The sequence below is a fragment of the Salvia hispanica genome, chromosome 4 (assembly GCF_023119035.1).
Source record: "Salvia hispanica cultivar TCC Black 2014 chromosome 4, UniMelb_Shisp_WGS_1.0, whole genome shotgun sequence".
NCBI lineage: Eukaryota > Viridiplantae > Streptophyta > Magnoliopsida > Lamiales > Lamiaceae > Salvia > Salvia hispanica.
Window position 1 is genome coordinate 21,889,257 of NC_062968.1, and position 14,118 is coordinate 21,903,374.

A 14,118-nucleotide genomic window follows, 5' to 3' on the forward strand; every position below is an offset into this window, starting at 1 on the left:
GCTGAAACGCATGAAACGCAACATGATCAAGCTGGTAGGGGGTTTTAAAGGGGGGGCGATTGGGGCATTTTAAAACCAAACCCTTTTTGCCCAAAAAACCCTCCGTGATGTCCAAAAGCTTAGTCCCGTTACTTTGGGCCATTTAAGGTGATCGATAAGTTGGCCAGTCGTACAAATTCCTTTTCCGGGGTGCAAAATACACTGTTTTCTGTATCGCGGCAAGAAGAAGATTTGGGTCACTTGTGATGGGGCTCTTCCTTAATGGGGGCTCCCCATTCTTGGAATCGTCAAGATTTTGGGCCGAATTTTTGGGGAAGAGGGGGAAAACGTCCCCACTGGTGTTGGTCCATTGGGCATTAGGAATGAAATGTAGTTAGAGGAGGTGAAGTTTGTTAGATCGTACACTTGAGTCACTATAAGAATTGTAATTTCCTTAATTGTAATCTCATTATTATGATTTAATGCAAAGTGCTCTCCCTTCCTCCCCGTCTTCATCTACAAGCAACTCTTTGTGCATCGGTGCTATTCCGGTCATTGTTTCATCTTCCGGTGACCCCAATACTGCACCATATGCACCAAAAAATTTACACACAGATCATCAACTCTTCTTTCCATACAATAATGGACAAAAATATCAGGCTTGCGCTCAGTGTACATGTCCGCTGATATACATTCCGGGTCGGACTCGAGCTCTACAAAAAATAATAAAAACTCTTTCATTTTTCATACGTCCCCAAAAAATAGAAACTTTGTTAAATTCTCTCAATTTTGTCCCACATCGACTTGGTGACCCCCCCTTATGAGGCCTTTTAAGGGGTGAGTGACTCATTTCTAATAAACTTTCTATTTTAAGATACTTTTTTCTCTATCTCTATCACTTTAACAATTTTGTATTAAAGCTCGCTCGTGTGTCATTTCAAAAGTTCCTATTTTTAGATTTTCAAAATGAAAAATTCACACTTATAGCAGCCTTTGTCTATTTTCAGCCATTATATAACACACATAAGCATACTATAATTAAGAATTTAGTTTATTCTCTGCAAATACAAATTAAATACGATTACCCGATTCACTTTCATCGTTCCTACCGCCGATATTTATCATATTATCCGCCTCTCTAACAAAAATAAAAATAAAAATTAAACAAATTCAAACAAGTCATAATATTTAAATTAATTTAATTTTAAATAGAACCTACTTGGTGATTGGAGATAAAATGGTAGATCGAGCAAAGTTGTATAGAGGAATGCGTCGAGCGGTGAATGTCGCCAACCGGAAAGCCATGTCGAGCAACTAACGAAATAAGATTAGTTCAAACTATTTAATTAAAGTATTTAATTATTTTCTATTTTTGGTATAATTGATTTTACATAGAATAACTTCTTAGGATTTGTCATTTATTAACTTTCCATTTATTCGCTTTTGGCTTAAAAGAATTTATGTAGATTTTAAATCATTTATTTAGGTATTTGTATGTGATTTTTGATTTCTTGAGTTTTCCATATGCTCATTTTTTCTCTTCTTGCTTATTTTTTTTTTCTTTCTTCTTTTCACTTTCATGTTTATTGAAAATTTTAATGCGCAGTCACTGAATCGATACAATTAACGAATATCTTAATTAATTGTAAATTTTAAAGGATTAACAACTATATTACGTTATTAGTGTGATCAAATAGTAACTAAGTTACAGTAATAATTAATAATTAATATCAATTTAGTGTATTAAAAATATCAACACAAAGACATAAATTTATCAATCTTCTTGTGTTGATAAACTTATATCTGTGTTGATATTTAAATTTATATGTTGTATTGATGTAATTATGTTTTGTGTTAATAATTTTAATACACAGAATTGAAAGTTATTAATTATTATTATAAATTAGTTAGCACGCGACCCTATCATTCCATTTACTTTTCAAGTTCTAATATTCTTATTAGTTTCATTTTCGTATACCAGTTGTAATGATTAATGTTACATGTAAACAAATTTTAGAAAACTCAATTGTATTAACACTTCATATTCAATTAAAAAAAATTAGGCTGTGTATGATAATGGGCTTTCAAAATTGTATCTACGGCCCATCCTTATAGAAGATAATGCACTTTCCAACTGCACAGTAAAGCCTTGATAATGGGCTTTCCAAATGGCCCATTCTCATAGAAGATAGCGACCCAGCTAAAATTTGCGGAGTACTTCATCTTCGATAAATTAAAAAAACGAGTATATATATTTCTAACCTGTGGATTTCTACATTACTCTTTTATTTATTTTTATTTTAAATTCTGTGGCTATATTCAAAGCTACAAATTAATTAATTAATTTTATAGTACTAAATATGATATAATCGGTAATTATACTTAACATGCATATAAAGATAATAAATTACACTATCGAGAAAAAAGAATTCCTAATATTCTTAGAATGTCTTCATCACTTTCTTGTTTCACCCGAGTATTATCAAATTGAATAATATAGTTACTAAAGCATGAACAAGATTCACCACTTTGCAATCTTCTAATCTACGGTTATACCACGCTCCATATATATGGTTTGTTGGCAAAGAAATGAAGAATGAGCATGCATATGATTGGGAAAATGAAAATAAATATGAAAAAGAAACAGATACATAATTAATTTATCTCGTACAAATAAATAAGAGATTCCTAAAATTTTATGCAAAAAACTTGCGCACTACAAGAAAAGAGAAGTCTAAGAATGCTTTTGTAGTTAATTAAATAAATCACCACTTTAAAAAGTGTCCTTACCGTGAGCGTACCAAATCTAATTAAGGACGCTTTTAGCCAGCTTCGGTGAATTAGTTTTTGGGATGTTTTTAACACGCATTTCCAACATATTGGGACACTTTTACTTGGATTTACACACGCTTTTAAAAAGCGGATATTAGTGACGGAAATTAGTGTACACTACAATAAAACGCAGATATTAGGAGTAGTGTACACTACAATATGGAGTATTTGATTAGGTGAAACACTCCTTGTCCCCTCATTAAGTAAATTACAGCTTCAGAAACAGTAAATCGAGATTGGAAGGAAATTAAGCAGCCTCTTTGATTGATAAATCTCTACCCCCTCTCCTCAATACTTTCAACTATTACTGTGCAAAGCTTGTGCATAGATCTGAAAATCAGATATCAAAACAACTCCTACTTAGTTATATTACAACAATCATTATTTAAACATTAATTTATTACATGGATCGAATGTAAGACAAATATGATTGATTTGCTAAAGCTCAATGATCTGGAAATAATATACAAACATCAAAACAACTCCTACTAAGTTACATGACAACAATCATTATTTCTAGATTTATTTATCACCTGACTTGAATGTAAGACATATATGATAGATTTGCTGAAGCTGTATCTCTATGAAGCCACAATGCTCCACAACAACTCATCCAGCAGACATTTTCAATTTAGTACTATTACTATTCCTCAAAGAGAAGAAACTGCCTGGTTCATATAACACGACTTGTATAGCTTCTATTAGTTAGCTAAAACCTTTGTTGAAACAATAGTTGAAAAATAAACAGAGTCAGCTATCATATTCAAGTAGACAAATTATTACCAGCAAGGAATTCAAGAGAAAACTAAAAAAACTAAGTTGAGACTTACATTTGTTATTCACCAACAGCACATGCATATATAATTCTAGATCTAGAAGATGGTAGAAAATACTCTAGCACTTACCTATCCAGTCCCCTACATATACACCAAACTTGCAGGAGACTAGTTGTTTGTAGCATCCATTACAAGGAGAATATTATTATGGTTGGTGTCTAATAATCATAGCTACCATCAATAGTTCTCTTTTGTCTAAGGCACATGAAAAAAAAAAGATGAGGCCAAGTACTATTGTACCTGTGCTCATTTAACCCATGTATGATGATAAGAATTCCCCAGAAACATAAGACTATTATGAGTAAAACATAAGCACTACAAAGGAAAGACATGATCTTGAGGTTTAAAAATACCAACACTTAAACAATAATATTGAAATATAGATGTCCAAATAATACATAACAGTAAGCAAAGTAATTACTAGGTGTATTATATCATAAAAAAACAGCTAAAGACAATCATTTTACTATAATTTGTCCATTTACTTCAGCATAGTCTGCCATGTCACCAATTGCAGCATTTATCTTATCCAAAGTGATCTTTCACTTCATGTACTACAAGTTGTTAAATCTTAGACCTCCTAGCTTGAATGAGCAGATAAAAGGTTGAATACGAGGATAGCTTTGAAGTGATTTTAAGTTTATTTAGTCCAGATCACAACTGATATACTGACTGTATAATAGAGTTAACTTACAGTGGCAGTGAATTCAGTTCATCAGCAGTAATATACCCACATTGGAGCCGAATCTTGACCTTTATTCTCCTGGAGTAGAAAGTGAATGCATAAAATGAAAAATCACTCTATTGTTTCTCAATTATTTCCTAGAAGTAATGCAGGGTTCATATCCAATACAAATGACCAATGAGCTCTATGAAATAGCCAAGAAAACAAGAACATGACCGAGTATGTTAAAACACTATAACATTAACAAAAAATAGTACCTCACTGACTTCATCTTCAGTAATTCTTCCATCTGCATGTTTATCAATCCTGCATTCAAGAATTCATTTAAAATGTATATATGTGATTGGAAATATGAGGATTAAAGATAAATCCATGGTTATATGAGTAATTACATGTCAAAGAAAGTTTTAAGTCGACAGTCAAAACTCTGATCAGCAATCTGATCCTAGAATTCCTTGTGCTGCTCCTTGGTAATGGTGAGAAAAACAGACATTGTCAGTAAAGAAAATGTAGAAGACTAAAAATCCCAGGACTATAGCCGACCACCAACATAGAATTAAGAAGAGCACGGCTGAGAGCCTACCAACTATTCCCAATAATTCGATAAAGATAAAAAGTTTACATTTGATGGAATGGGAGACAGTTATCATCTCTTGGACTTGATTCATCAAGGTCGATGTCAAGACCAGCAAGGTCGATGTCAAGACCAGCGGTAAAGTTGTCCCTGGAGAGGACTTCAATATTCTGCTCATAAAAAGAAGGTTATTAAGATTGCTAACAAAGAAGCTCGTAGAGAAGAAGCAAACAAAGTCATACTTACTCTCAAACCAAAACACTTGTTTTCTGGCCAGAGGTCAATCGACAAAACAATAGGCGTTAGTGAAAGCGAGAGTATGCTCTTGCATAACAGTATGCTCTTGCGTAACATAAGCTTATCACAAGACATCAGCCCATTCAAACTGTTTTATCCCATATGTTGTTTAAACAATACCATATAAAAAATCCACCTAAAACAAGATAAATGTTTAAATAAGCTTATCACAAGACATCAGCCCATTCAATCTGTTTTATCTCATATGTTGTTTAAACAATACCATATAAACAATCCACCTAAAACAAGATAAATGTTTAAATAATGATCTCATTATAACATTCTTCATATGTCCAGTAACTATTGGTGAAAGCAGCCTTAAAACTGCATTGAATTATGCTCAATATCATAAATTCAATTATTCATTGTGCTCAATATTATAACTTCAATTATAAAATCTCACATTGCAGAAAGGAACTATATCAGTTTTGATAAATAATCAAATTACATAAGAAGAAATGACATATTTGTAAAGTCATTTTTTATTTCAGAAAGCAGTTTTAAGAATTTCTAAATTCACAAAACCGAAGATGAAGGCATGTATGAACAAAGCATAGATACACAAAATACCTAAATTCAATATGATTTAATACATTCCAGATTGACCAATGATCAAACTCATACTCATACTAAAAATTGAACACTTAAAATTGTTTCACTCAATTTTCCTTTTATCATACTCACTCACAAGGAAAACATGCAGACTCATAGGAAGAATATGTGAGAATTAAGCTTGAAGTTTCCTCAATTTTCGAGAAAATAATCAGACTCACCTTCTGAAGCTTATCTTTAAATTCCTGAAGCTTTTCGATGTGGAGAACGAACTCATCGTCGATCTGCGCTCCAAATTCTCTCCGCAATGAAAAAATGAGAAGGGAAAAAGGAAAATGAATCACTTATATGTATACACCAAATAAATTAATAAGGGAAAGCAAAATCATCAAGGAAACGCTTATACCTGGCCGTGTTAGGAAGAAAAAAGGAATAAACATAAGATGCAGGGGGTGGAGGAATTTCGCGAGAGGCGAATGTGATGAAAGCGGGGAAGACTCTCCGCTGTAGAATCGGAGAGTGGTTTCAAGCGAGAGATGGTGGATTTGCCGGATTTCATGAGGAACTGTCGGCTTGGAGGAAGATGAATGAATGAAGGAAGGAAAAATGAGGGCAAATTTGGGGGAGAGTTGCGTGAATCGGTAAGATATTCAATTTCAAGTTTCTGTGTTTTGGGTTTTGAGTTTTGAGTAGGGCTGGGAAAAAATACCGAAAAAATGATATATTGTTCGTATCGTATTGAAAAATATCGAAAAATTATCGAATTTTCGATATATCGTAATTTTCGATACGATACGATAACGATATGAATTTCCTTATATCGCGATATATCGTTTTATATCGAAAATACGATATATATCGAAAATTTTCGATATATCGATATTATATTTTCGATATATATCGAAAATTTCGATATATATCGATATTTAACGATATATCGAATTTCGATACGATATATCGAAATATCGATACGATAACGATATGAAATTTTTTTATATCGAAACTTTCGATACGATAACGATATGAAATTATTTCATATCGATATTTTCGATACGATACACGATACAACGTTTTCGATACGATATATCGTATCGACCCACCCCTAGTTTTGAGTTTGTGTCTTTGATGAAAGTTGGGATAAAAAGTGTCCCTAATTAATGACGCATTTAACAAAGCATTTCTTAATGTATCCCTAATTTAAGTATTCAAAGACGCGTTACTTTAATCTTCTCTCAACTTACTACACTTTTATTTCCGCCCTTAATTTAATCTACTTACAAAATTGATTGCGTTTATAATTTTGTGTCTTTGTATACAATATGTATTTGTTCTAGTGTTGAAGCAATAAAATCAAATAAATTGCTAATGATATGTGGAACCCTAATTCAGCGTTGAATCACAATTGCTATGAAATAATCGGGTAGCGATTCACCTTTCTCTCGCTAAACCCGTTGGGAAAAGCGGAAAGAATAATGTTACAAGCAACATAAAGTTAGTTACCTCTCATTTTCAACCTTTTTCAATAGGTCATGTTCAAATTTACTTGCTCACTACGCTCTATTTACTTTCTAGTAAGTTATTTTTGAGAGAGATAGTGATATTGTACTAGTTCCTACATAAGGTAACAAGAGTCTTCAATTTTGCTTAGTGAGAATTTGATTGAATTTTAATTACATACATTAAATAAGACATTTTTAAAAAAAACAACCAAACAAGAGTTTTATTTGGAGGAAATAGTGAGACATTGCTTCGTGTTTTAGAGTCTATTGAAAAGCTCTTAATTGATAATCTAACATTCTGATGAATAATGAAAGGTTTTAATCTTATTTTATCTCAAGAAAATTTTTACTTGATTAAAAAAACTGATTAAAAGTTAAACAGCACGTGTGAACAGCAAGTTCATAAGAAATCCCAAAAATAGAATACTGTGTTATAGTACATGTGGAAATGAGAAGAATAAAAGGATAAAAAAGAGTCCTGTTCACACGAAAAAATATTTTCTGTTTCAACTTTTCACCAGAGATTAATATTTTAGAAGCATTACTTAGAAATAAAAAATAAAAAAGGGTTAGTCAATAGCATGTAGTCCCACATGATGACCAATTCTAGCTTCAATATATTTGGGAAAAAAATAATTAACGTAATTCAGCGTCATAATGTTTCTTAATTAATAATTAGTACTACTCAAATACTTAAAATAACATCGATTTTATCTTGGTTGTGTAGCGTTGAACGGTATGGTGCACTTAATTATCAATTTCTTTCTTAATTAAGTATTTAATCACTTGTTAATTATACTTTTAATAATGTCATCTGCTCTTCGAGTGAGATGTTGTTTATTTGTTAATTAATGCACTTATTAATTATGTTTGCTTTTTATGACATTTTTATAAATGTGTACATGGAAGGTTGAAAGCGAGAGTTACAGATGGCGATGGGAGAGTGTCTCCGAGAAAGAGGGGTGAGAAATCATTTGGTGCATTTTAATGGAGTACAATTTTGTACCATGTGGTCCCAAAAGTTGGCTGAAAATGTTTTTCTTTCTAAAGCTGCTGCTCTCTATTTCTGTTATTTTTCCTTAATCAAGTCCAAAACTTTTCTCTTTTCCATTTAACATACCAGAGAAAATGTTATATATTGTGTTTTCATATATTTATATAATAGGCTATGGAAGTTTAATAAAATTTAATTGAATTAACAAATTATATTATTGGACAAAATTTTGAAAGCCTGAAATGGGTCATTTTCTTAGTTGGAGAGTTAGTTACACATGCTAGCCTATGCCTGAAGTTTGGAGTTCTTTTAGTTTTGATAATTTAATAATAATAAATTATTACTAATATTAAGTTTATTAGTGTGAAATGTTGCAATATCCGAGCCATAATACTACTCTTTATTCTTAAGTCCATTAATCTATTTCCATCAACTAGAGATCAAATCGTATTGATAACCCTAATTTTAGAAAACCAAATGTTCTAAATCCTCATCCAACAAATGCTAATTCTCCACTTTTACTTTGAAAAGTTGACTTGTTTATGATAAAAAATGCTCAATGTAAATAGTCACGTGGGCTTTGCTGAACTTGGGGTTGGGAAAGGAGTTAGTTGATGGCGGTTTGAGAGGAAGAGCAAAATAAATTACTAAGACTAAGACAGGGATGAATCTTTGATATGAATTCCAAAAATGGTACTTCTTATATATTACGGAAGCTATATTTTGTGTTATCTACTTTATTAATATGGCTTAAAATGGGATGCATCCTATATTGAAATGAATATCAACATCAATATTAATGAGCCGTAGCCCTCAAGTCATAAAAATAATACTACTAATCATTTGTAAACCGAGATTAATTTTGTCTCTTTAGACTTGATCTACCTAATTCTAGTATTAAACTTACTTAGCTACAAGAAACAAGGTAGTACTACTCTTATTAAAACTTTAACATCAGTATAACATGCGTATTTATGTTCAACATTGTGTGTATTTTTCACGTCGTATGTGATGTTATGCATATTCATGTGCAAAACTATCAGACACTAGTACAAAAAATCTCAGAAATGAAATTTTCTCTCTCTCTCTATATATAGCCTTCACTCCTGCACTCACTTTCTGCATCACTCTAGTTTCCATTCTCTCTCCAAACATTTCACCTTCTTTCACACTATCTAACAACCACTTACTCACCTTCTTTCACTCTCTAAACCATGGATCAGAAAGAGCAGGCTTCTGATGTACCGAATTCATTTCCGGCTACCATCGGCAAGAAGCTCAACCCTAATGCTCCTGAATTCATCCCCCGCGCCTCCTCCTCCACTGCGACACAGCCTCCTCCACCACTCTCTTCACTGGTACTACTTGCCAATTTAAGCACACTAAATACTAAAATAGTAAAATGATCATGCTATTATTTATCGCCTCTCTCAAGTTGCTGAGTATGTTTTCATACATATTCTAGTGAATTAATCCATGATTCATATTCTAGTGAATTAATCTCTTAGTGATTCTAAAGAAAAAGAACTCTCACTTAGTTAAGAGTCTACCAAATTTCTCTCTTTGTGGTCTCTGGTGGAACTTAGTGGAGCTCTTAAGGGCTCAAACCCCCTAAAACCATTTTTTAGTATTTTTCTTCAACAATTTTTTTATATTTGTCCAAATTTAAGAATAAATTAATACGTTAAATTAACCCCTATTAATAATCTAAATCATCTAGAAATCTACTTTTAAGCAAAATGGTATAAACATAGCTCCTATCACCTTTGTGATTCTAAAGAAAAGAAAAAGAAAAAAAATGAAGTGAGAAATGCCCCTCACGTAGAGAAATCAGAGGATTTACCGTCACCACGACCACCGGAAATGTCGTTAGACCGATCACTGAGACGTCCAAAGATAGGCTTACGTAAAAAGGCTGGAAAATTGAGCCGGTTGAGCGAATTAGGACGGCGGGGATTGAAAAATGGGGCCGATGATTATTGATGAAGGTGATGCACCTCAATATTTTGTTTATGAAAATTGGGCCGACTAATTTAATTGACATTTTTTGGGCCCTCTTTTTTTGATAGTTCAGCTTTACTGGCCCAATTCTTTTATTAAATAGACTAAGTCCTAATTAAAGTCTGATCTAGTAATTAAATTATCTTTTATGCTTTTTAATTCATTGATTGGGCTCTTACCTTTTAAGTTTTTAATTTCTTTTTCCATTTCTAATAAGTCTAACGAACTTCTTTTATTATTTTGTCGTAGACAATCTCTGGGCCGTCTTTACCAAGTTTCCGCTTTGTCCATGACATTTTTGAGGACGAGTTTCCAGCACCATATTATTATACACACGCACGTCCTATGAAGATGAAAGTTGTCCTTTGTTGGCCCCACTCGGTGGACGGGGTCGACTTGGACAGAGTTGTACCAAAATTTTATATTCATGGGATTTTTTCAAAGGATAGAGCGGTTTGGCTATCCAAAAGTAATTATGAGAATCTCGAATTCAGAAGGAAAGCTGAATACCGACATGGCCGATTGTGGGAGGTTGATGGGGTATGTCTTATAAATATACTTTAAATATTTTTATTATTAGATATTTATGTTTTAACATAATTCTTTTCAGTTGTTTCAAGAATACAAAGATGAAATACCAACGTATTGGCCGAGTTTGAAAGATCCAGAGAGTTTGGAGGCGGCGAAAGAGTTCTTTTTGTACGAATGGAGGAAACACGGATTTCGAACCGGCATGAATGCACGGATGTATTTCTTTTACGCACTTGCCATCAGAGCTGCAATAACAGATAGTAAGTATTTTTATTTGTAGTTTTAGATTGTTAGTTACAATTTATCGTTGTTAGTTTTTAACTTTTGTTTTCAGATTTCGACATACCCATTGGAGTTCCAATCTCATTGAAAGAAGCGTTCAAGTGCATAAGAAAAGTGATGGGTAAGCTATGGTTATTTGGGAAACCAATAGGGGCAGAACTAAATCCGAAGATACACATTGGAATTGGTATGATTGGTAATGCTCACACGATCAATGACATACGACTACCGTTTTTACGGTCGATAAATAGTAGACGTAAAGCTGAATTTGAATATAAAGGTGCAAAACCGAAAGAGGAATCTCCAAACGCAACCATAGATGAAAACATTTTAGTGATTTTACCCTCAAAAAAACAGGTATGTATTTCGTTTTAAATGAAATTTTATATACTAATAATTTTTATACTTAATTAATACTGGTTTTATAATACAGATGGAGCAGCTGCTTGCGAAAAGTGGAGGTGTCAGTCTCAACGAGAAATTTGCTGTAGTATAACTTTGTACATATTTAGGCTATGCACATAATTCTGTTAATAGTACTAACTTTTGTTCATATTTTAGCTATGCACATAATATTGTAAAGGTGTAATGGGTACAATTTGGTGATTTCTGTTTTTTTAATTCTTTTGAAATGTCAACAATATTTTTTATTCAAAAATTTCATTTAATTATATATACATTGAATTACAGATTAAAATAGAAACAATATTGAAACCTGTTCAGAAATTTGAAATTAACAAGAAATGGCTAAAATCTTCATTAAGCATTAAAGGAGGGAAACTATGAGTGCCGATTCAGGATTACAAAAAAGGAGGAAAATATAAAATTCCAATCATTTTCACCTTCCAATGTAAATATTAAACTAATTTCACATTGAAGGCCGTGATGAAGTTTAACATCCAAAAAGAAAGAACTTGGTTGCACAGTTTCTGCTACAACACAGCAACAATGGAACCCTTAGTCATGGAGTTCAAAAGGAGGCAGAGGAGAGTTTCAGAGTAAGTAGGAGCACTGTTGACTGGATTATACAAACATAAAGATAAGCTGAGAATTGACAGAAACAGGGTAAGAGCATCGTCTGTCCTTGAGAAGATGGCTTCTTAACTTGAGGTTAGTAAAAGCTTAGTTTCAAGCAAGGAGCTGAGACCACACACCGTCACTTACCCAAGCTAAAAAGCTGGCTAGAATGAGGTCATGGACCAAGTACAATCTTTTTTCATTATTCAATAATTACCATTAAGCAAACTTTTGATGATAAAACAACTTGACGAGTGACATTTATCCCAATAGCGAGAATATCAGTATCACTCAATAATCCTATTGGAAAATATTGTTCGAATCCCTAATGTCATAAACAAAAACAAAAAGATAACAAGCTACGCTAGAATCAATAGTCTTTCTGCTTCAGTCACATCCTCTTCTTTTCCATAGTTCTCACGCTCAAGCTTCTGATGAAGTTAAAGTATTTAATAATATTAAATTAATCTTTATAGTACTATAAAGGATAAGTATCAGGCATTGAAAATGAGCTGGTGAAAACAATAAAAAAGGAAATGTACCTTGAAATTTAATTGAGTTGAACAAAGCTCTCAAAAAACGGAATCATCATTGGCGTATTCCTGAAACCAGCCGATGACCAATCGATACCAAGATGCTTCAACTCTCCAGTGGCACGATCAAACATCACTAGCTCGTCTGTCATGCTTGCAAGATACAGTAGCTTACCATCCTGTGAAAACCACACCGGCAGCTGAACACCACGAATATGGAAAATAGATTCTCTTGTCCACGATCCATTGCTCATAATCCAAAGCTCATATTTCAAAGGTACTTCATCTTGATATCGATTATCTTCATCAAACCAGCATGCAAGAGCACTTAACAACCCTTTATACTCCAGAAAATAATAATGGTCAGGGCGATCAAGTGAGGGTAAAGGAGAGGGTAAACTGGATAAAGTTTCGGTAGAAAAGTCAAATGAAAGGATAAAACCAGACTGTCCTTTTAGACTTGCTCTACAATAAAAAACCCCATCTATGCATGCTCCATTGGATTCCTCCCCACAATCGAAGTCAGGGCATGGTATTCTCTTCCAGGAATTAAGTTCGAGTGAATACAATTCAATGTGATAACTCACATCAGGTACATACCCTCTTTCATCTTTGATATAAGCCGAAACAATATTCAGCACTTTATAATCTTCAAATTTATGGTCATACCATAGTCCTGTTGAGTTAAGAGAATGTCTAATGCAAGGATTGAGTTCCACTAATGGCTTAGGCAATATTTTATACCCACCCGTTGTTGGGTTCCAAAGAGCTTGACTACGCGATATTCTATCATAAAAATGAAAGAGGCCATTACAACTAGCCGTAGTGAAGTAATATCTTTGTTCAGATAGAAAAGTGGGGATATGTATGAAATACTTGGGTGAGAGGGTGCCATCCTCTTCAAGGGAATATGCAACAAAATAAATCTCAGGAATACAATCACAATAATTGACAAAAATGTCAAGCTTAGGCTTAGGGCATATGTCTAGTTGTAAGCATGATGCACATTTTGTCTCAGATACTTCGGGATCAGGTTCATCAGAGTAACCTACAAAGTAAAAAATGAAAACATTATGCAATTGAATTTTCCACATTTTTTCCTGTTTTGTTCATATGGAGTAACCTACACAGTTAAAAAGGAAAACTTGGGAAATATATACCTATCCAGCGATTTCTATCCAATTGATTTCCATTGTTCCTCCTCAAAGGCGGTGCACCTTCGATTCTCGTATTATCCATTATAACTTCTGCTTCCGTCGTATCAACCATCCCAGCTTCCACCATATCATTCATCATAGCTTCCGACTCTCTAACAAAGTTTAAAAATTTCACGCATTTAAACAAATACTACAAACAAGTCAGATATAGTATTAAAATGAGAATACATGTTTTCTCAACTGCTAATCTGCAAAAATAACTTACAAAGACAAAGCGTCGAGGTCGAGGATAAGGCTGATTTTGGACAAAGTATTGTCTTCATCATCTTCTTGTTTCACCTGATCCTAA

The 14,118-nt window shown here is 33.1% G+C and overlaps 2 protein-coding genes across 2 annotated transcripts in view; both read right to left on the reverse strand.

Annotated features, from left to right (window-relative positions):
- Positions 1-3,155: 3,155 nt before the first annotated feature.
- Positions 3,156-6,385, reverse strand: LOC125217738. The gene is made up of 6 exons (XM_048119261.1): positions 6,162-6,385; positions 5,977-6,062; positions 4,955-5,076; positions 4,725-4,798; positions 4,590-4,638; positions 3,156-4,410 (listed from the first exon to the last, which is right to left on the reverse strand). Coding segments are annotated over exons 1-5 (318 nt in total). The 5' UTR covers positions 6,196-6,385; the 3' UTR covers positions 3,156-4,410; positions 4,590-4,636.
- A 5,964-nt stretch (positions 6,386-12,349) lies between these two features.
- LOC125223341 (F-box/kelch-repeat protein At3g23880-like) overlaps positions 12,350-14,118 on the reverse strand; it is a 40,119-nt gene continuing 38,350 nt past the window's right edge. The window contains exons 3-6 of the mRNA XM_048126454.1: positions 14,035-14,114; positions 13,773-13,921; positions 12,622-13,660; positions 12,350-12,510 (exon numbers count right to left, since the gene is read on the reverse strand). Of these exons, the coding sequence (XP_047982411.1) occupies positions 12,630-13,660; positions 13,773-13,921; positions 14,035-14,114 (1,260 nt within the window). The 3' untranslated portion in view covers positions 12,350-12,510; positions 12,622-12,629. The remainder of the gene's footprint in view (positions 12,511-12,621; positions 13,661-13,772; positions 13,922-14,034; positions 14,115-14,118) is intronic.